Here is a 21,301-nt window from a genome sequence, read left to right as displayed (position 1 = left end):
CGAACAATTTAAGATGTTAATTTAGGAAGATATTTGAAAGAATGTCAGCAACCAAACAGATCTCATGCCCCATTTACTCCCATAGTAGGAAACAAATACTATGGCAATAAATAGGGGATGAGATCTGTATGGTTACTGACATTCTTCCAAATATCTTCCTTTGTGTTCAGCAGAACAAAGAAATGTATACCGGTTTGGAACAACTGAGGGTGAGTAAATGATGACAGAATTTTCATTGTTGAGTGAACTATCCCTTTAAGAAGGATTGTCATTTCCCAACATAAATCTGTGCGAATTGTTTATTCACAAACTGTAAAACTTACCTGCAAAACCTGCTTCAGTTTTTTTTCTGCAGTCTTTTTCCTTGTCAGACAAACAAGTTAAGACATATGTATGAACTAAATACCTAAAATAATAAATAACTCAAAACAGGCCACTTTCAGATTCTAACAGCAGACTTAATGACAACCCGCAGAATGAAAATGGCAGAGCACATTTAAGGGATACTTCACCCAAAAATGAAAATTCTGTCATCATTTACTCACCTTCGAGTTGTTCCAAATCTGTATACATTTCTTTGTTCTGATGAACACAGAGAAAGATATTTGGAAGCATGCTTACAACCAGACAGATTTTGCCCCCCATTGACTCCCATAGTAGGAAAAATTACTTTATCATTTGTTTTTGTTCTTTTGAACACAATTTAAGACATTTTGAAGAATGTAGGACAAACAGTTCTGGGGCACTTTTGACTACCATTGCATTTTTTCCTACTATGGTAGTCAATGGGGGCAAAATCTGTCTATAAGCATTTTTCCAAATATCTTTCTCTTCATCAGAACAAAGAAATTTATACATATTTGGAAAACATTTCATTTTTGGGTGAAGTATCCCTTCAACATTATAGAGTTCACATTTTTTACGCCTGAATCAGAAAGCCTATCCCGCCATGGGCTTGGCATCCTACAGAGGTATTTAGGCATGAGTCAGAGGGCTTTCCACGTGTTCAAACAGAATCTCTCCTGCTTAGCTTTGAAGGTGAAGAACTCCAGTTCAAGTCACTATTCATATACGAGAATAAAGTTTTAGGGAAATGAATGCCTTTACCAAACATTTGTAAAAAAGGGATTTCCCCATAGACCTAAAGCAACAGTTACTGAAAACAAATGTATTACACACACTAATTAGAAACGGATTCCTGGCAGAAAACACCAAAGTTGTCTGACAAAACAATGCAAAATGGAAAGAGTATGAACGTTCACCCTGTTTCTCCTGTTCAGACAAACATCCTGTCCCAACAGACCCGCTAGACCGTCAGAAGTTTCTTAGCAACAAAAACGATTGAAAAACACCTCAAAAGTTGTTGGTTCAGTACGAGGTGTGGTCTTTTACATGAGAGCGGATCATAGACTTCCAAGGACAAGTTTGAACCGAGCCGCCGCCGGCAGACGTTAGGAACACAACAAACCCACTAACACGCAGTGTGTTGACAGAGCTGTCCAAACAAAGCGAGTCTTATTTATCGCATAAGATGGAAATGTTACTAGGGAAGACTATTTTGTTTGTCCCACAAAACACAGTGCTGTTTCTTTGACAATATGAATAGGTTTTAAAAGAATATTTTACGGAGTCATTACATAAACTTTACAGTTTCCTCGAAGGCAAAACTTCGCCTGTAAAGCTCCATTTATTTCTGCATTTTACACGCTGTGTAAATCACGAGGAAGAGATTTGGCGAACATTTTACGCATATACGCTCCTGTTTGATGTCTGCGAGAACAGACCAGTGTTCTCAAGCCTAAAAACCGAACTCCACCCTCACTGATCTCTAGAGGCGTGTTACCACAGCTCAGATCCACAGAGGAGAGGAACGGAGAACTTCAAAGCTTCGTTTCTTTACATTTTGAGCGACTTATACTTCAAAAGTAAGTCAATTATTCCTATTTCGACATGATTTTATAGATGTTTTATGTTCTTCGCGTTGCTTCAAATATAAATTATTGAATGAATAAATGGGCTTTTATAATGCCCGCGTAACAACCCCATATTTTTTGACACGGTTTGGAAATGATGTTGCATTGTTCATTAATATGTCCGAGTTTTACGAAATGTAACAAAAACGGAGGAATGGGAAAAAGAGAGATGACACTATCAATATGGCTTTACTTTGCCTGCAGTTTACACAAAACATCTCAGCGCAGTGAAGTTATGGCATAAACTGTTATAAAAAGATGGTACACGTGGTCTTTATAATCTAAAATCCATGACTATAATGAATACGTAATAAAAAGTGCGAACAGTTTGTTTCTTTATATTTGAGAGCCTCTTTCTGCAGAACAATATTTAATGTCACGTGCTCTGGGCTTTTAACAAAGCTGTAAGTTGTACACGAAAAATACTTTTATTTTTAAAAACACGTTTCTTTTTATCTGTCTCTAGGATGCTTTAGTGTTATTTATATTTCTGAGATCACTACTTAAGAGGAAGACAACAAGAGCTCTGAGCTATGGACTGGAAGACATTTCAAGCCCTGCTCAGCGGGGTGAACAAATACTCCACTGCCTTTGGCCGCATCTGGCTCTCTGTGGTTTTTGTGTTTAGAGTCATGGTTTACGTTGTAGCTGCAGAGAGAGTTTGGGGGGACGAGCAGAAAGACTTCGACTGCAACACCAAACAACCCGGCTGCGCCAACGTCTGCTATGACTACTTCTTCCCAATGTCCCACATCCGGTTGTGGGCCTTGCAACTCATCTTCGTCACCTGTCCGTCGCTGATGGTGGTGATGCATGTGAAGTACCGCGAGGAACGCGAACGGAAATATCGTGTCAAACACGGCGAAAACACCAAGCTCTACGAAAATGCCGGGAAGAAGCACGGCGGACTGTGGTGGACGTACTTGATCAGCCTTTTTGTGAAGACGGGCATAGAGATCACCTTCCTTTATATTCTCCATCACATCTACGACAGTTTCTACCTGCCACGCTTGGTTAAATGCGATGTGTTGCCCTGTCCCAACATTGTGGACTGTTACATAGGCCGACCCACGGAGAAAAGGGTTTTCACCTACTTCATGGTTGGCGCGTCAGCGCTGTGTATCGTGCTAAGCGTCTGCGAGATCATCTATCTCATCTCCAAACGCTTAATTCGCTGCGCCAACAAGTTTAAAAAGAACCACAGAAGCAGCACGCCAATTCACGGACGATACAGAGATGAGGACAGTAACTGCACTCTTCCCATGCATGAGCTGGATGGCAAACCGGAATACAAACCCGAGTCTAAATCAGAGTTGAGGTCTGAGTATAAACGTGAGTCTAAACCACAGTTAAAATCGGAGCTCAAGCCAACATTTAAGCCAGCTTACAGGCTAAGTGTGGACATGAGAGCTTCTGCTCCAAATCTCTCATTACCTATGTATAAAATACAGTCGGATATCCTCTAGAAATTGAGAGGGTCATGCTGAACTGTTTAGGGTGCTTCCTTATTAAATATTTCAAAAGTCATCTGGGTGCATAAACAAGCATTTTTAACTCTTTGAATCTCAAAGACATGGTTTCTTTCATCTTGTGCTGAGACCTTTGAAAACTGCGTTAGGTCCTTGTCATTTAGATGGTTCGTGAAATACCGTACGCCGGTTTCAGGAAATGGTGCCCTGGAAATACCACTTGCAGGAAGTGTTGTCCCGGAAATACCAGGGATTAAGAGTCTTGCCCAATGGCGCGGCGGTAATTAACCAAGATTGTGTTTTTAATGACTCTTCCATGACTGCTATAACTGGGATCAAACCTGGAGTCTTTTGAATACCTGCCTATAGGCTCCAACATCAGATCAAACTACTGCCTTTTATTCATTTTAAATAAGAGTGTGCTTTATATGAATTTTCTTTAGGTTCATTATTCTGTTGGTTAAAGCATTTCTTTGTTAAAGAACTAAAGAGAAAATCCCATTGGAGTTATCAAATGACCAGACGCATCTTACATAGGACCCCACCTAAACACACACACAAAAAAATGGAATCGTGGCGTTCTTCATACGTCATGTTTTGTGTCTTGGTTTCACGTTGTCTTCATATTTGTTACGAAGATCAAATCAAAAAGTTTCCATATGAAATAACTGCTCACATTCATGGACTCTGATGAAAATGTATAGGTATATCAAAGATATACTGTAGCAGTGTCCATAAAATGGCGACTTGCTGTTGCGACTTGCTACACACCCTACGACACTGCCAACACAGGAAATGTTATTTTGGACAACATTATTTTTTAGGATCTGATTCTGAAAAGATTGTGTATTTTGCTACTTATGTGTCTTTATCCCTGAATTATTCTGATATCAGTAATTTTGTAATGCTTGTCAATTTTGATACTGTACAAATAAAGTGTATATATGTGACCCTGGATCACAAAACCAGTCTTAAGTAGCACGGGAACTTTTTCAGTAAAAGACAAAAATACATTGTGTGGGTCAAAATTATCGATTTTTCTTTTATGCCAAAAATCATTAGGGTATTAAGTAAAGATCATGTTCCATGAAGATATTTTGTAAATTTCCTACCTTAAATATATAAAAACTTTATTTTTGTGAGTGGATGGTCNATATATTAAGATGGCATTTTTAAGACAAAAATTATCTTCAACAACAAATGTTTCAAACCAGGAAACAAATAGATTACAGTGAGGTGAATAAATCACGTGTGGAACGTGAAGAAGATTATTGAAAACTATTCAAAAGTCACTCTTAGTCACACAAATTACACTACTTATCTCTAAATAGGGATTCTATATCATGCCGATCTATATACATTTTTTCTGATCTATATTTAAATCATGCTTAATGATTTATTTATTTCCTTCCTTCTGTTTTGATTTGTTTGAGTTTCCTTGTTATTATTAATATGTAAATTGAATACATCATGGTTACACAGCACAACATACTTTTTCCTCTAAAAAGGAGGCTCACTTTCAAATAACACCAAATAAAACAAAGGATACAACCTTACTTAGTCCACATCACACATAGTCCTTAACGCTCAACACATAAACCTTAGTAATGGTGACATGGACAAACCTCCTAAAGTAAAAAGATGAACTCATAACTTCACCACATAAATAACTACAGTAACACCATCAAGAAAACAATCATTGGATATGTATTCTAAAATATGAAAGTGCACTTCATTTGCTTCAGAGAAAATGTACTCGTGAAATGTACAATTTGAACTAAAACCAATTTACCATGTAATTTAATTTAATAACTGGAGCACATGTTAATAGGCCGTAATGGGTACTTGTCTTCATGACAAATACCAGGTCAGTTTTTAAACAGGTCAAGTGATCTAGCTGATTGAGGGAAATCCGGCACCAATTCAAAACACTTAACGGAGGGAATATTTAAGCTTACTCATTTATTTGGATTAAAACAAAATCAGATATAATACTGAAAATATAAAGTAGATTTAGTATGAAAATTCCTAATTATAGTTTATATATTTATTTGTTTGATTACAGATCATGCTCAATAATGTAATATAATTTATTATTAAATTTATTGACTTTTCACTTCATTCTGAAAAACATTTGCTTTTCGCCACAGAATTTGTAAATTTTTTAAGTGGGTGTACTACGTCACAAATTGCGTGAACATACTGACCGGTTCAACCAGTTTATCAGCCATGTTAAAATAGAAGTACTTTGTGCTAGAACGGGAAGAATCTTTTTTATTTAGCTAGTACTGTTACACAAAAAAGTCAGTTTTACTTGCCATACAAAAATGTACACTGCACTTCACATGATTTTTCAACCGATTTTAATACGTTCAAATTAACCATTTTATACAATTGTGTAGAATAAATTTGTAGATTCAATTTACATTTATAAAGTAGTCATATTTTCACAAAATAATGTCAACCAACACAACAAAGAAATTATAAAATATAATTTCACCAATGTGGCAAATGCCAAGAATATATTAAAGGATGTCTATGCATACTCTCTCTCTCACACACACTAATGAAACCGGTACTGTTTTGTTAAGAGATTTATTTACAGAGAATGTTTTTCCGGGGCATAATCCTCCATTAACACTCAAATTCTCTTTTCAGTTTACTTCCTACAGTAAAATAGATGCTGCCAAAGAGATAAAAACAAAGCATTTTTGCAGTTCCTTTAATCTTAATGGGAATGTTATGACCTGTTGTTAACGTGTTGTACCGTATGTGATTGGTAATGACAGATATTTCCGTTTCTTAATCATGTCAAATGACTCGAAGCTTAATAACTATGACTGTGTTAGGTTTCATTGTCTAAAGGTCAAGCTCTGCATATGCAATAATGCAACAGCCTAAGAGCAAAGAGACGTGTTCATGTATCATTCATAACATTTTATGAAATCAAACGGTATCTATCTGGCAATTATTCCCTTAGTGTTGAGTCATCCTATTCCAGAACCATCTAAAACATTGAATTCATTTATTTAAAATATAAATACACACTAGATAGAAGCCTGTTACCAAAAATCAAGGCACTAATGAATAGTTTGGGACTGTCTAATTTTTGCTTATGTGACCCACCAGAAAAGTACAGTACAGGACTGTACTTATTTAAGACATTTTACTTCTTATCAAAGGGCAACATGGTTGCATTAATCACATCAGATACAATAATGACCAGAATCACTAATTTCACAGCTTGCAGGAGGCCTGAGCTACTTTTGAATTTGTCCTTCTGTTGAGTGATCTACAGATGTATGAGCCAGCGTCCAGTAGTTTGGGTAGGTCCACTCCCTGAAACACAAAAAACCGTGACTTCAACATATGATCAAACTAAATCCTTGCAAAAACGAACATTTTTCTGTTTAGTGCAATTCATGTTTTAATAATAATTTTAGCACAATTTAAAGGCAGTACAACAAATATCACTGTAATAATATAATTAGGGGTTTATTCATTAATTAACTTCCAACCAATTTAACTCATCAGCTCATTATTAGTTAATAAAGAAAATGCTAGACTTACAGTATGGATTCCTAGTCCATTCAGCATATAGACTACATCCTCTGTTGCAACATTCCCAGAAGCTCCCTGGGCATATGGGCAGCCACCCAGCCCCGCGACAGAGGAGTCCACAACACTTATCCCATTCTAAACAAAGAACAAAAAGAAAAATTGTGAACTTTATTTTAATGGTAGCTCATTTTATGCATTTGTGTAATTCATAGGTCAGTATGTATGGAATGAATGGCACTTCTCTGACTGTGAGATTTTTCCGATCTCTGTGACAAGGTCAATGAAGTTCATATAAAGGTATAAACGTCTTATAAAAGTAAACAAAGAGCTAAACACCGTAAAACAAACACACTGTGTATACAAGGTGTATATCTCAACTATGAAAGATCATGCAGATGTGCATCAGAACACAGGCAGACAAGTACAGACCACGTTGTTACCAGAGGTGGGTAGTAACGCGCTACATTTACTTCGTTACATTAACTTGAGTAACATTTTGGAAAATATGTACTTTTGAAGTAAAATTAAAAGTGTGTACTTTTACTCTTACTTGAGTATATTTCTAATATAAAATCTGTACTTTTACTTCGTTACACTGCTTGACGTTTCGTTCCTTCATTTTAAAATATGCATTATAAAAGACGTTATTTATTTCTAGGTTGTCGTCTCTTTTTACGGGCATTCCCGAGTGATTGATTCTTTTAAGTCGATTCTTTTGAAAGCATTAATTGAACAATGGGCAGAGGCGTGTGGTTCACTGTATGTTTACAAGTAAGAGCTTTTCACAACACACACACGTGTGACGCAACATGAGAAAACATGAGTTTGGTCTAAAATCAGTTAGTATTTCATACAAGAGAGCACTGCGTATGTTCTAGATCATCTTAGGAAATGCTTTTATTTAAATGCGTTGTAAACGCAAAACTCTGCAGGTTCACTTTAGTTTGACATGGTCTATATTATTCTAAATAAGTTGTAGTTGTGTAACTACATTGACATCAGGACTAGATGAAATTTACAGAAATGCTTGTCTCTTCTGTGTTTGTCTATTCTTTAGTCTCTGTGTGTATATTGCAAAGATATCGGCTTATGATAATAATAATTAAAAATATTGATTAAAATATAATATTAAAATATTGGCGTTAATATTAATTGTATTAATAGTAGGCCTATATAATCAGATACAAAGTAACTAGCTACTTGAGTAGTTTTTTTCATTGCATACTTTTTTACTTTTACTCAAGTAATTTTTAAAATAGTGACTTTTACTTGAGTAACAATTTCTCTAGTTACTTTACTTTTACTTGTAGATTTTGGCTACTCTACCCACCTCTGCTTGTTACAGACACATTCTGACACACTCACCTGTAATGCTACGAGTATGTTAGCCAGCGCTTGTCCGTACGTGTCATGACAGTGAACAGCCAAAGCCTCCACAGGAACTTCTTTCTTTACAGCATTCAACATATCCACCATGCCCCCTGGTGTGCCCACTCCGATGGTATCACCAAGTGAAATCTCATAACATCCCATAGAGTATAGTCGCTTAGCAACCTCTGCTACTTTGTTTGGCGATACCTTCCCTTCATACGGACAGCCGAGTACACATGACACATAGCTGCGAAAAGACCAGGAAATAAAAGAAAAAGCAAGAATTTTCAGGAATAGAAATTCTTGCAAATGCATTGTACATTTTAAATTATTATTATATTATTATTATTATTATTACACTAACTGTGTGTAAATCCAAATTGTTTTTCACAGTGTTATTACAGTTTTGTTAAATTATTGTTAAATTAACTTTTATTTGTGGATTTTTAGTTTTGTGCTAATTTTAGTTAAAGTTTTAGCAATTTTTGTATATGTTTTTGTCATTTTATAATTTACTGGTTTTTATTTGTTGCTATACAAGATTAATTATTGTTGTTATGTACGTAAAAGGGTTAGATTATTTAGTGTACAGGTCATTTCAAGAGTGATAAACAATGTGATGGAAAATACTTATTTTCATGCATTTTAAATGTTAAAAATATAGAAAGCACACACTGCATCTCACCCTCAACTGGCTGTGTTATTATTTGTAAAATAGACACTTTATGAAATGTGTGCATACGTACATGGTTACAAGCTTGACAGTTAACATTTAAAAACAAAATTGTATTTATTTTGTTTAATGTTTCATTAATTTATCGAAATGAGCAAGAGTCTTACACTGTGTCTACACCGGACGGGCCGCGATCCGACAAAAGAACGCATTCGAACTTTCAATTAAAGAATTTAAAATTTTGTCCACACTGGATGCGGCGCGGTGCGATATGACAATCCCATTAGAACAAGCCGTGTGTCGCTAGACATCTGCCTGGTTAACCGAAAATATCTATCACGTGATTTATGCACAACTTGTGAGTGAAGTACGGTAAAATGCTGCTGCATCCGAAAGCCAGAGGGCGCTCTCATGCAGAAACTCCAAATATGCACCGCAGAAGAAGACCATAACACACGTAGTTCTAGGAAATGCCTAAGGACATGTTTTTATCACTGATCCTCAATCCTCCTCAGGTATTTTCATGATAATAAAGTATATTTATAATGATCATGTTTAACGGGTGTTGCTTTTTTAAATGCACGTTATAAGCGACTCAAACTCGCACTGCTTTTTAGATCGAGCAGCATTTCCTACTGATCCCAGAGACGTGCTTCACGGATAAGCTACGCATCAATAAAATAATCGATACCTTGCATTATCGCAGCCAGCTCGGTTTCAGCAGGATTTAGTGTTAACCGCGGTTAACCGGGCACATGTCTCGCGCCGGACGCGTCCGGTGTAGACACGGTGTTAGCCCTATTTGGATGTTATTGATAGTGTAAAAACATCAACTGTAAAAACATCAACTTTAAAGCACGTGATTGATGGATTAGCATTACTTACTACCTTATAGTCAGCAACACTACATTCAATTAAGATAAATTGATAAAAAAAGATAAAATTTAATTTAAATGGAACCGGAAGCGGAACCGAAATCGAAAATTTCTGATGATACCCAACCCTATTTTTAACTGATCCTAAAAGCATGTAAAAACGTTAGTATTGTGTTCTTTGAAGTATTCAAGATCTGCAAACATTGCAATATTTTGTTAATTTGACCAGTTTGTTCCATTTTAAATTTCTGCAAATAAATGCAAAAAACAAAAAAATTCATTTGAAATTTGGGAGAAATGATCAACAAAATGATCATTTTACTTAAACACATACAGTACCTACAAATAGTAAATTTAGAAAAAAAAGAAAATAATTTAGGAGTGGTCTCTTATTTTTTCTGTATGTGAAATATGCCTCGTGTCTGTTGTCATAGAAATAATGTGTTTATTTTAAGCAAAATACAATTTTATAAATGTTAATAACAGGCAAATTACTCACTAATAATTCTGAACGCTAAAATTAGTCCGAGTAACGAAGTAGCCTAAAATACGCAGCCTTCTTACCCTCTTACAGGAATTCCCTCCTGTTTGGCTGCTTTTATCACCTCCTCAAAACGCACAAGACTTTCCTCCACTGAACAGTTGATGTTCTTCTTACTGAAGAGCTCTGAGGCAGCACCAAATATTGCCACCTCTTTTGCACCAGCCTTCAGCTGATAAATATAACCAACCAAACAAAAACGTGATCCGTTGAAAAACAAAGCAAAACACAAGTAACCCCCCAGCACAAATACACAGTGCATATCAGTGCCAAATCATCTACAGCTATTTTACTCACTCATAACACACAACACCACCTAATCCAATACTGATGGCTAAATCTGGCACATGACTGTCGGTTGTGTTAGTACTCACAGCAGCATGGAAGCCCTTCAGATTAGGGGTCAAAACAGGGTAATTTACACCAGGTTTCTTGTGAAGCCCACGCATCACTTCCCCTTGATCAGCCATCTGCCAATTACAGTAAATTCAGCCAGAGACATGAAATGATAATCTACAATGAATGTTTACATTAGATATCATACAAATGCCTTTTTCACAGAATTTAATATTTGAATTTAACGTTGTTTCCATTAATGAAATGCTTGTATGCCTGGTTGCATCTTACCTGAGGGACCCACTTAGGTGAAACAAAGCTTGTGGCCTCAATTACAGGAAGTCCCGCCTCAGACAGCATGTCGATCAGGCGGATCTTAACCTCAGTGGCAACGACTGTCTGATAGAAGCAGAGTTTACAATATATGTAAGAACTGATAAAAACCCTTAGTGCCATTATTATTGCGTAGTAGTGGCATGTTGCTGAAGAATTGTAAAGTAAACAAACACACTTTGGCAATATAGTAAGTGCATACAATCACGCTAATGAATTGCCTTTAAATTGAAACTGTTATTCAGGTTGAACGCGTGTTACCGATCCTGTTCAAAGAAGTTTTACTAGGTTTTAATGCAAACTGGACTCTTTACCTTCTCATTCTGCAGCCCATCTCGGGGTCCAACCTCCACAATCTTCACTCTCTCTGGAAGTGACTGAGTCGCAGACAGACTGACCTGTCAGAACAGCACATATACACGGACACAAGCGCAAATATAAACAAACAACGTTAACGTAACATCACCATATTCACCCAATAAACCAAGGCATGTATGATAAACTTACGGCTCGGAGAGCAGCGACAGCAACGGAACGCAGAATGGGCTGGTAAACACGCACCGAAGCGAAAGGACCAGCACCAACCCTCATCATGATCGCCGCCATATTTACACGCCCCTTTATGTGACGCGTGAGCTCTAGCGATATTTCGGGTCAGCTATCAGGAATCAGGAGGCTCGTCTTCATTCTTTTGATGCGCTAACCAAAATCGTGGCTCAGGACCGATAGGTGCAGGGCATAAAGTTGATCACCCTTTATTTTGCTAATTATTATTCTTAGACATATAAAATATGTTTTCTTTTGTCTAAATAATAATCACACCAACAAATGTGATTTCAAAAAGTGAGGGTAAGACAATTACACTTATGCAATATTTTATTGTTCTAAAAAAAATATGTTCAGCATATGACTGGTATTGTATAGTTGGTTTTGGAAAGGTTTTGACATAAATAAGAAAAATACACAACACGAAGTAGGCGAATGTCACTTTGAATCCATGCAACACAGTACACAAAATTATATAGGCTACTTTTACCCTCGCTGTTGCAAACATGTATGATCAATGACCGTAACATCAGAACGTCAGAAAATTCTGTCCCATTGTATTGTGCCTACACGTCTTTTGAAATAAACTATATATTTTTTCTTTTTTTTTAATTACAGAAATATACTTTTATAAAAACACTTATACTTTAATACTTTATATATTTAATGAGAAAATCTTGTTTTACAAAATGCACAAGCATCTCTCATATGAAATGTCCAAAAGTCTCATCCCTCTTCTTTGTTGACACACCCCTCACACACATAAATACAAAATCACCACCATCATCATCACTTTCCACCGGTGTCCTCATCGCTGTCTTCCACTTCTTGGATGATGAGATCTGTGCCTGAATCCTCTGCGAGATCATCATCGTCTATGGCCCATGACATTTCTCTGTTCTCACTCTTCTCTTCTTCCACCCCCAACAACAGGCCTTCCTTCTCGCTGTCTTCATCTGTGATTAACTCGCTATAACCACTCTCCTGAATGCAAATGTCACACAGTCTGTATCTACGAGTTCCCTCGCTCACCACTCGTCCGTTGATCTCAGTTACGTGACGTTTGCACTTTCTGCATACCAGCTTACAGGCCTGGTGGATCTTTGGAACACAAGTGTTGAAAAAGGATAATTTCATTTTCAGAGTGGCATAAGTAAATTATGAGAAGATTTTGATTTTGGGTGAACTATGCCTTTAAAGATTGACAGCAGCCTGTGAATGTCCACTGAGGTGTTACTGGAGCAAGTATGCGTGAAGCTGAGTGCGTTTCTCACCGTCTCAAAATGGCTGCGCAGGTGTTCCAGGCGGGTAAAACGCTTGCTGCAGGCCTGACAGGGGTACGGACGCTCACCTGTGTGACAGCGGAGGTGACGCTTCAAATCTGCCTTCCTCTTTACTGTGTGCGTGCAGAAGGGACATTTGTAACGCATTGATGGAGTGGAATCTGAGAGAGAAATGGACAGTTAGACAAAGATTCATTTCAGACATTGCCACATCAAAGAACCATTCAAAGAGCTACAAGCCTGAAACCCCAAGTGAACAAAACCTTTTCTGTATACTATTTACACATCAAACTTTCAGAAACATCCCATTTTTTAACTGTTTATTAAAAGCTTTTATGTAACACTAACACTGAAATGACAAAAACGCCATTGTCCCTAATATCCCTATAACAGGTGTCTTAAAGGGATAGTTCACTCAAAAATGAAAATTCTGTCATGAATTGCTCGCTCTCTAGTTATTCCAAACCTGTATACATTTCTTTGTTTGGTTTAACACAGAGAAAGATATTTGGAAGAATGCTTGTAACCAAACAGTTCTTGGACCATATTGACTACCATAGTAGGAAAAATTACTTATTATTTTTTTTGTTCTGTTGACAGAAATAGATATTTTGAAGAATGTAGGAAAGCAAACACTTCTGGGGCACTTTTTACACATTCTTCAAAATATCTCATTTTGAGTTCTGCTGAAGAAAGTCATATAGGTTTGAAATGACAAGAGAGTGAGTAAACGATGCCAGAATTTTCATTTGTGGGTGAACTTTCCCTTTAAATTGCAATAAATTAAAATGTACGTTTGAATAGGAGACACAGAAAACATTGTCAGGGTTAGTACAAATATAAATACAAGAAATGTGCAATACTTATTGTATACATGTAGTCCATCTCAGCAGTTCGGTGCTCACCTTTATTAAACACCCCAACCACCCCAACAATGGATGGCAGGCTGGCATACAGCTCATCTGCTTTTTGAGAGCAGTGTGATACCACCCCCTGTAGGTCAATGAGAGAAGTGTCTTCCGTTACCAAGCGACTGGTGGCAGTTCTTTTCCTGCTTCCTCTTCTCCTGTGTTCAGGAAGCACAGGGCTGAACTGCTCCTCATCAATTTGTGACTCTAGACTGGGCTGTGGTGAAGAATTCTGCTGTAGCCTTGATGGCTCTGGGCTGGACACTATGGCTCCTCTGATGTCTTCTTTGATTTGGTCCTCCTCTTGATGCTCCCAGAGTCTGGTCTGAGAGCTCATGCTTACATCACACATGGTGGAGGGCTTGATGACATTCTCACATCTGTCATGGAGCGGGCTGCTTTCCGACAGACACAGGTATCGCCCCTCACCATCTTCTTTTGCACTGATGTCGAGGAAAGATTTAATGAAGGTCTTGCAGTAGGAAATGACATCATTCATCTGCAGGTAGCTGGCGGCTGACATCACCTCTATTACATTGGAGCTGTTGAGCTCCAGGTGACCAGAGTAAATAAAGTCCAGGATGATGGAGAAAATTTCAGAGCTGAAGACATCAAAAGAAGCATTTACTGACTCCAGAGTGTCTTTAGCTCCCTGAGACAGCAACATCCGGAAGTATCCGCTGCTGCCATAGAGGACGTTACGATGTGCTCTGAAAATCTGACCCTCCACCAATATGTTGCAGTCACAAAACAATTCCTGTTGCCTCTGCTGGTCCAGTTGTTTTAGCAAACAACTCTGGTGAATGGCTGACATATCTGCACTGGTCCATTTGTGAATAGACCTGAAAAACAAACAAACAGGACAACACGGTCACTTTAAATAAGTTTTAATTTAAATTATGACTCAGTTTTGGTTTATTCTTGTTTTTATAATGTTGTTATCCTTGTGCTTTTGTGACGTGATGGCTTCACGAGAAAGCCGCAAAGCCCCGCCTACAGTGATGTGATTGGATGAAACATCTGTCAGTCGTACGCGTTCGCTGTGGAAGGGGCAACACCCGACTTTGCGCATCGGGCAACGAGGGAGAGAAAGAGAAACAAGGGAGAGGGAAAAATACATAAAGAGGGTGTGAAGACGATAATCGCGTGACGGCTAAAATGTAAAATATTGCACTGCAGAATAATAAGAGCTTTTTGCCGTTATAAATCTCTCCATCATTCATCTCCCCCGCAGCACGCACACACAAATACAGAAAAACTGGGTTACATTCATATATAAAAAATTAAATAACCAAATTAAAACAAAGCCGCAAATAACGCAGCAACACAGAAAATGCTCAAAGGTCAGTCGTAAGATTAAAGTCCTTGCGCCCTTTATGTGCGAAACGCCCGCTGTTAAAGTCAACAGTATAAAGTAGTGCCAGATATTGCACACGCATTAAACGATATTTAAACATTTACTACAGGCAGCATTCCTTTACAAAGCATTTTCTTACACTGTAAAGTAAACCTGTCAGATGAGGGAATATAGACATTAGGGTGTCGTCCTGTCGTCCGTGAGCCGCCCACCGAACTGAGCACAGCTGGAAACCTTCCAGGCTGGATTTTTAACCGCAAAACACCCGGTTTTGCAAACTCCCCATCACATTTTTCATATTTAGTCTTATGGACGGTTCACCTGAGCTCGGACGACACCCAGATCGGCTCTGAGACTCGTGTCGGTCCCCGTAGCCCGCCCTCTTTTACCCGGGCACCGTTTCCCCATCTCTCAAACACAATACTTACGGATGCCCTGCTTCACCCGCGCTCCGGTAGGGTCTACATGTCCCACTTTCACAAACCATCTCCATTTCTCTGTCTACTTTGGATGTATTTCTCCAGCTTTTGTTATCAGGGCGAACGGCGTTCACTTCCTGCTTTGCCCGAAAGACCGAAACCCGTTTGTGCTGGAAAAACGTTTTGCTGACGTGGGTGTCCAGAGCGCCCGGGACCGGAGAACTGCTTAAAGCACACGCGCCCCCGTACAGTCGACCCAGCACGTTCACCGGTTCACCAATTATTAAATGTCCAGTTTTATCATTCTCATCATATTATGTTTTTTTTTAGCACTTATAGTTGACCCGCCCGTATCTCACAGGAAACAGCGCCACTGACATGACAGGGTGCAATGCTCGATTTTACATTTTCGTACATCTTATAAGATTTTGTTGCGTAATATTAGTTTCGTCTTTTTAAGATGAAAAATAACTACAGGTACAATAATTTAAACCGACTTTATAAGAATTACAATAACCCAATGCTGGATGAAAAATGATCAAAACAAATTAAAAAGAGAGAACACAGAATCACATTGAAATCAAATGAAATAAATTTATTATAAGAAAGTATAAATTATTTTAGGTTATAAATAGGCTATCTCATTCAGTTTATATTGATCAAAATGTTGTATTGGCTGAAAATTAAATCAAGTCATTTTGGCTTCAGGTTTGTTGTAGTATAATAAATGTACATGATCTTGTCATAGATGGAATTCCCTTCATGCAAGGGTCTGAAATCATCACTTTCAAGGTACTGTTCCGTTTCTGAATCCTGTAGGATTCTTGGATTGCCAGCGCCATAGATCCTCACCTGTATTATCAGATAAAACAGTCAATAAGCTTTCAGTACCCATTATACTGGGTTTGTAGCCTACACAAGAAAAACATCTATTCATGGAAACCACAGGATTAAAATGACCCTGTTTTCCACTCACACATTCTCTCCAAGTCATATTCATCTTTCCAGCTCAGCTCTTTCTCTGCCAGACTGGGATCTGCATAGCAAGAGGCTACATCCCCGCTCCGCCGAGGAGCAATCTGATAGACAATCTGGAATCAGAAAGAAATGCTACCACTTAAGAGAACACTGGCCCCAAACACATTTACATCAGCATGTTAAAACAAAATTTGCAAAGATGAACTGTGATCTCTGAGATAATGAAGAAGACCATTTCAGTTGTTCATATATGTTGTTTAAATCCCCCCTCACCTTTCGACCTGAGGCCTTTTCCATTGCTTTCACCATCTCTAGCACCGAGTAGCCTGTACCCGTGCCCAGGTTATAAACCTAGACAGATACAAAATCTAATCAGATTTATATCTTGACAATAACAGACAGACATGCAAAAAAAGTAAAAAAAAAGAAAGAAAGTGCATATGAAGTACATACAAACAGAATAAAAGAGGAAGAGATAATGTTATACCTTACAGCCACAGCTGTCCTTTAGTTTTCTGAGGGCAGCTATGTGCCCCTTTGCTAAATCCACAACATGGATGTAATCTCTCACACCTATCCAGGTTAAAAAAATGAGACAGAAAAAAATAATGTTGTATTTATATTAGGGCGTTCACACCTAGAAAAAAGTTTGTGCTTACATATTATATGTCTGTGTACTGTTCATGTTAATTTTGTATTTGTAAAAACATAAACATACATGCATATATTTAAGAAAAATATAAAAATTAATAGGAATTTATATATCATTTTCAGTATTGGTAAATTTAAATAAATACATGTAAATATTTCCTAAATATGTATATACTGCATGTATGTGTATGTGCTTATAAACACAAAATTAATATGCAGAGTACACAGACATATATTATGTAAACACAAACTTTTATTCTGGATGCGATTAATCGATTGACAGCCCTAATTTATAATTATAATAATATAATTGTTAAAAATGAACTTTTATCACCTGTTCCATCAGGTGTGTTGTAGTCGTTTCCAAACACATTCAGAAAATTTCGCCTGCCAATAGCAACCTGCCACAAATTGAAAAAAAAAACAGCTATTGCAATACACAAAAACACACAAGGGTCTTCTAAACTTTAACCCGTCAGAAAGGTTACCTGAGCAACATAAGGCAGAAGGTTGTTTGGGATTCCTTGTGGATCCTCACCGATCTGCCCTGAGACGTGAGCACCAATGGGATTGAAGTACCTGAGCAGCACAGCATTCCAATCCTGAAAACATTTTATCACTCTCACATCTTCCATAGAGACTCAAGGATCCATATAGAAAGTGTCATAACAAACGGGTATGCTACCTTTTCTGCTGTGCATTGGTCCCTTATCATCTCCTCAATGAAGTATTTGGTCTTGCCGTAGGGGTTGGTGCAGCCACCCACTGGATGCTGCTCATCAATGGGAAGTTTCTGGGGATCTCCATAGACAGTAGCTGAGCTGCTAAATACCAGATTACGCACCCCATGAGACTTCATAACCTGGTTCATAAACATACATGAGACAGCGGGCAATACAATTTTCTTTCACAGAATTAATCAATTTTGTAATGAGTTTGCATGTGTAAAATTTGCACACAGCCTAATCTTAAACATTCAGTTTCAAGTATGGATTCCGCATGCATGAACATGATCTATGCCAGTGGTTCTCAAACTGGGGACCGTGGCCCCCTGGGGTCCCCAAGATGGATCTATGGGGCCACAGATTTTGTGGCATTTTATGAACTATAGAAATTTATCATAGATTTTATGCAATCAAACATCAGAAAAATGACACCACCAACCAAAAGAATTGAGGTTTCAGCATTGTATAACTGAATGTTTTTGGTTTAATAAAAATTCTAAGTTTAAGATTATACGTCTTTATATGGGGGGCCGCAAAGCGATGCACTTAACTCAAAGGGGGCCTTACAACGAAAAAGTTTGAGAACCACTGATCTATGCAATGCATGAGGACAATTTATGCACAGATGTGTTTACAGCACAGGCAGACATCTTACCTCCAGGAGATGGATGGTTCCTGTAAGATTGACTCTGTAGTATCGTAAAGGCTGTTCCACTGATTCACCAACAGCTTTAAGTCCAGCAAAGTGCATTACTGCATCAAAGGAATGCTAGAAACACAGAGAGCAGACTATTACCTTCTTAAACCGATAGAGGGCACTGTTACATATACTACCACAAAGATGTTAAACCGCGTATAGGTTGATCATGGATTTTTTATTTAAAGAAACAGAACTTTTGTCATATTAGTCTCACAGAAAAACACTGTTCGGAAGATAAGCAGATTACTCTTAAATAAAATAACACATTCACTGTGGCTTAATGTAAAACAGTGTGACTTAAGATTGCTTGTTAATGATTATCCAGAGCAAATAAAGTTACAAGAGTGTATATTAATTATAACCTTTGTAAATATTTTCTCAAGTCCAGGTTTATCCAAAAGGTCCAGCTCGTGGAACTCAATCTGAGTGTTAAGAAACTTTTCAATCCTCTGCAGACTCTCAGGAACATCACCCTCTCCTCAACAAAACACACACCACAATGAGAAGGCATTATTACACCGCTTTCTGAAAAGACTTGATTCTGATTGCATTATTTATGGCATTCAGAGGTCATACATTTTTGAACAACGATGGCATCAGGTTTACAAAATCACCCTGTTCGTTTTTTTCCATGATAATGGCTATTGGTTGTACAGTATCCCTTATAATGTAGATTGAGAATTATATGCATATCACATGGAAACAATATGTATTAACAATTAGCTTTGTTTTTTTTCACAGTGTCTATTGGTTTATTTTGAAAAACGTGATTTAACAGCCCACTGTGTGTGCAAAATATTTTAGGTTATAATAATAATAATAATAATAATTTATGTTTTATTGACAAGGACCCTCTTTATGTTCATAATATCTCTGTAGGTCCCTAAAATGTAGTGTGATTTACAGTAAGTCTGTTTACCTCTGACAGCATTGCTGAAGTTATCGATAACCACAGGGTGATAACCAGCCTCAATGAGCTCCACAACGCAGTGGCTGCCAATGTATCCGCCCCCTCCTGTCACCAGGATCTTCTGACGCATGTTGAGCCCTTAATCATGGTGTAAAGAAACACACTGTAGTGAGTAGGCAGACTGGACTGTTGTTGGCTGGTATGAGGGTGTGTCTTCCCCTTACTATACTGGAATTTAAAACTTCTGGCTCTGTTTAGCTGACAGTACAAGCGCCACCTGCCAGTTGTTCTCACCGTATTTTGAGCGCTTTAAAACGCAAAACCTCCACACAACATGTTTCTCATAGACAAGAAGACATCCATATAAACAAATGCAAAATAAAAAATATTAAAAAAATGTATACAGAAGAGCTGTGGGAACGCGTGAAAATCGGCACATCTTCTGGCTCTGTTTAGCTGTTAAGCGGCGGGTCACGTGACCTGCCAGTGTCGGGAGTGCCGGGTCACGTGACTTGCCAGTGTCGGGAGTGCCGGGTCACGTGACATGCCAGTGTCGGGAGTGCCGGGTCACGTGACTTGCCAGTGTCGGGAGTGCCGGGTCACGTGACTTGCCAGTGTCGGGAGTGCCGGGTCACGTGACCTGCCAGTGGCGGGAGTGCCGGGTCACGTGACCTGCCAGTGGCGGGAGTGCCAGCCAGCTGAAGATTGAACCCCTACTGTCTACGTGGCTCCAGACCCTTCACCTGCAGCATCCTGTTTCACAAAGGATATGAATAGAGCCCTTTCACTGGCTTACACAGTGACACCAGAAACTCGGATACCAATAAAATAATCTACACTCACACGGATATAAAATGTATGAGTATTCTCTTTAATCTGAGACAGTATTGGAGTTAGATGAAAAGTAGGTAATTTTTACATTTAGTAACAGCCAAGCATTACATAAATAGTGCATTGCTGAACGGAGGTATATATTATACAAATGCGCTGAGCGTACACATTAAAAACCAAAGGTAAAAATTGCATTCAGACCACTTTAAACCCAGACTTCCTCACCTAGAGGAAAAAGTGACATATCACATAATAGCACAAAATAAAAAAACTAACTTAAATCTAACCTTACATTTAGATGTACTTACTCTTTTGAATAATGCGGACCAACGAGGGTTAACGATACTGAAAACCCGAGTGTGGCAGGTCGTAGGGTGACAGGAGGGTAGAGTTTGCTGTGCTTCAATGGTCTGTTTGGTTTATTCATTCTCGCTTCCTGGTTTCACGAACACGTAGAGAGTGTGAAGCCGCTACAACACGCCCTGCCTTATTCGCTTGTAAAGAAAAGTCTTTCCAAATGGACCGTTTCCCTAAAATATTTTGTGGTATATTCTGATAGACATTTATGGCATAATTCTGTGGATTTTGACAATCATGTAGAAATCCTCGTAAAGATAAGATGTTGATGCCTGGAAATCTCAGTAGAAGTAAAACATTAGTGTCATCGTATAAATGCGTTTGTCCTCATATAATTGTTATAAATAACTTGATATATTTAAAAATATATTATTTAATTTTTTTTGTTTCAAATAGAAGGTACCACGTTCTAATGATCGCAAAGTGACTTTTATTATGAAAACCTACTTGCTCATACGAGGTTGTTTTTAAATTCACTCAGATGTGTCTGTCATATGTAAGTCA

The 21,301-nt window shown here is 38.0% G+C and overlaps 4 protein-coding genes across 7 annotated transcripts; 1 reads left to right on the top strand and 3 right to left on the bottom strand.

The window, feature by feature from the left end:
• The first annotated feature begins 1,445 nt into the window (after nucleotides 1-1,445).
• On the top strand, nucleotides 1,446-4,576 carry gjb3 (gap junction protein beta 3). The gene is made up of 2 exons (XM_057344800.1): nucleotides 1,446-1,925; nucleotides 2,440-4,576. The coding sequence occupies exon 2, from the start codon at nucleotides 2,507-2,509 to the stop codon at nucleotides 3,437-3,439; it is 933 nt and encodes a 310-aa protein (XP_057200783.1). The 5' UTR covers nucleotides 1,446-1,925; nucleotides 2,440-2,506; the 3' UTR covers nucleotides 3,440-4,576.
• A 50-nt stretch (nucleotides 4,577-4,626) lies between these two features.
• Nucleotides 4,627-11,770, bottom strand: hmgcl (3-hydroxy-3-methylglutaryl-CoA lyase). Its single transcript, XM_057344746.1, has 8 exons — nucleotides 11,640-11,770; nucleotides 11,447-11,530; nucleotides 11,091-11,198; nucleotides 10,838-10,933; nucleotides 10,487-10,635; nucleotides 8,369-8,621; nucleotides 7,013-7,138; nucleotides 4,627-6,781 (listed from the first exon to the last, which is right to left on the bottom strand). The coding sequence occupies exons 1-8, from the start codon at nucleotides 11,736-11,738 to the stop codon at nucleotides 6,680-6,682; spliced, it is 1,017 nt and encodes a 338-aa protein (XP_057200729.1). The 5' UTR covers nucleotides 11,739-11,770; the 3' UTR covers nucleotides 4,627-6,679.
• Nucleotides 11,771-12,001: 231 nt separating this feature from the next.
• On the bottom strand, nucleotides 12,002-16,129 carry zbtb8a (zinc finger and BTB domain containing 8A). Of its 2 annotated transcripts, none has more exons than XM_057344729.1 (4): nucleotides 15,655-16,129; nucleotides 13,867-14,711; nucleotides 12,953-13,122; nucleotides 12,002-12,779 (listed from the first exon to the last, which is right to left on the bottom strand). In XM_057344729.1, the coding sequence occupies exons 1-4, from the start codon at nucleotides 15,717-15,719 to the stop codon at nucleotides 12,468-12,470; spliced, it is 1,392 nt and encodes a 463-aa protein (XP_057200712.1). In that variant the 5' UTR covers nucleotides 15,720-16,129; the 3' UTR covers nucleotides 12,002-12,467. The 2 variants fall into 2 exon arrangements, with proteins under 2 accessions (XP_057200712.1, XP_057200713.1); XM_057344730.1 differs by lacking the exon at nucleotides 15,655-16,129 and adding an exon at nucleotides 15,366-15,626.
• Nucleotides 16,130-16,219: 90 nt separating this feature from the next.
• Nucleotides 16,220-20,882, bottom strand: gale (UDP-galactose-4-epimerase). Of its 3 annotated transcripts, none has more exons than XM_057344731.1 (11): nucleotides 20,749-20,882; nucleotides 19,619-19,747; nucleotides 19,062-19,177; nucleotides 18,655-18,768; nucleotides 17,960-18,136; nucleotides 17,763-17,876; nucleotides 17,609-17,675; nucleotides 17,111-17,196; nucleotides 16,897-16,974; nucleotides 16,622-16,736; nucleotides 16,220-16,497 (listed from the first exon to the last, which is right to left on the bottom strand). In XM_057344731.1, exons 2-11 carry the CDS (start codon nucleotides 19,737-19,739, stop codon nucleotides 16,433-16,435), a joined length of 1,053 nt encoding a protein of 350 aa, XP_057200714.1. In that variant the 5' UTR covers nucleotides 19,740-19,747; nucleotides 20,749-20,882; the 3' UTR covers nucleotides 16,220-16,432. The 3 variants fall into 3 exon arrangements, with proteins under 3 accessions (XP_057200714.1, XP_057200716.1, XP_057200715.1); XM_057344733.1 differs by having other exon boundaries at nucleotides 19,062-19,174; XM_057344732.1 differs by having other exon boundaries at nucleotides 19,619-20,362; nucleotides 20,749-20,878.
• Between the last annotated feature and the right edge of the window lie 419 nt (nucleotides 20,883-21,301).

Source organism: Triplophysa rosa, linkage group LG10 (assembly GCF_024868665.1).
Source record: "Triplophysa rosa linkage group LG10, Trosa_1v2, whole genome shotgun sequence".
Lineage (NCBI taxonomy): Eukaryota > Metazoa > Chordata > Actinopteri > Cypriniformes > Nemacheilidae > Triplophysa > Triplophysa rosa.
The sequence above is the reverse complement of the archived record's forward strand: the minus strand, read 5'-3'. Positions and strand labels throughout refer to the sequence as shown.

Excerpts from the sequence above, each read along its gene's own strand:
- gjb3 (XM_057344800.1), top strand. The coding sequence starts at position 2,507 with ATGGACTGGAAGACATTTCAAGCCCTGCTCAGCGGGGTGAACAAATAC.
- hmgcl (XM_057344746.1), bottom strand. The coding sequence starts at position 11,738 with ATGGCGGCGATCATGATGAGGGTTGGTGCTGGTCCTTTCGCTTCGGTG. Across the intron at positions 11,199-11,446 it reads ATGGGCTGCAGAATGAGAAG|ACAGTCGTTGCCACTGAGGT; the intron begins GTAAAGAGTCCA and ends TGCTTCTATCAG. Across the intron at positions 10,934-11,090 it reads CACCTAAGTGGGTCCCTCAG|ATGGCTGATCAAGGGGAAGT; the intron begins GTAAGATGCAAC and ends TGTAATTGGCAG.
- gale (XM_057344731.1), bottom strand. The coding sequence starts at position 19,739 with ATGCGTCAGAAGATCCTGGTGACAGGAGGGGGCGGATACATTGGCAGC. Across the intron at positions 17,877-17,959 it reads ACCAATGCACAGCAGAAAAG|GATTGGAATGCTGTGCTGCT; the intron begins GTAGCATACCCG and ends AAATGTTTTCAG. Across the intron at positions 17,676-17,762 it reads TTCTGCCTTATGTTGCTCAG|GTTGCTATTGGCAGGCGAAA; the intron begins GTAACCTTTCTG and ends AATTTGTGGCAG.
- zbtb8a (XM_057344729.1), bottom strand. The coding sequence starts at position 15,719 with ATGGAGATGGTTTGTGAAAGTGGGACATGTAGACCCTACCGGAGCGCG. Across the intron at positions 13,123-13,866 it reads GGTTGGGGTGTTTAATAAAG|ATTCCACTCCATCAATGCGT; the intron begins GTGAGCACCGAA and ends TTTCTCTCTCAG. Across the intron at positions 12,780-12,952 it reads TGCGCAGCCATTTTGAGACG|ATCCACCAGGCCTGTAAGCT; the intron begins GTGAGAAACGCA and ends TGTGTTCCAAAG.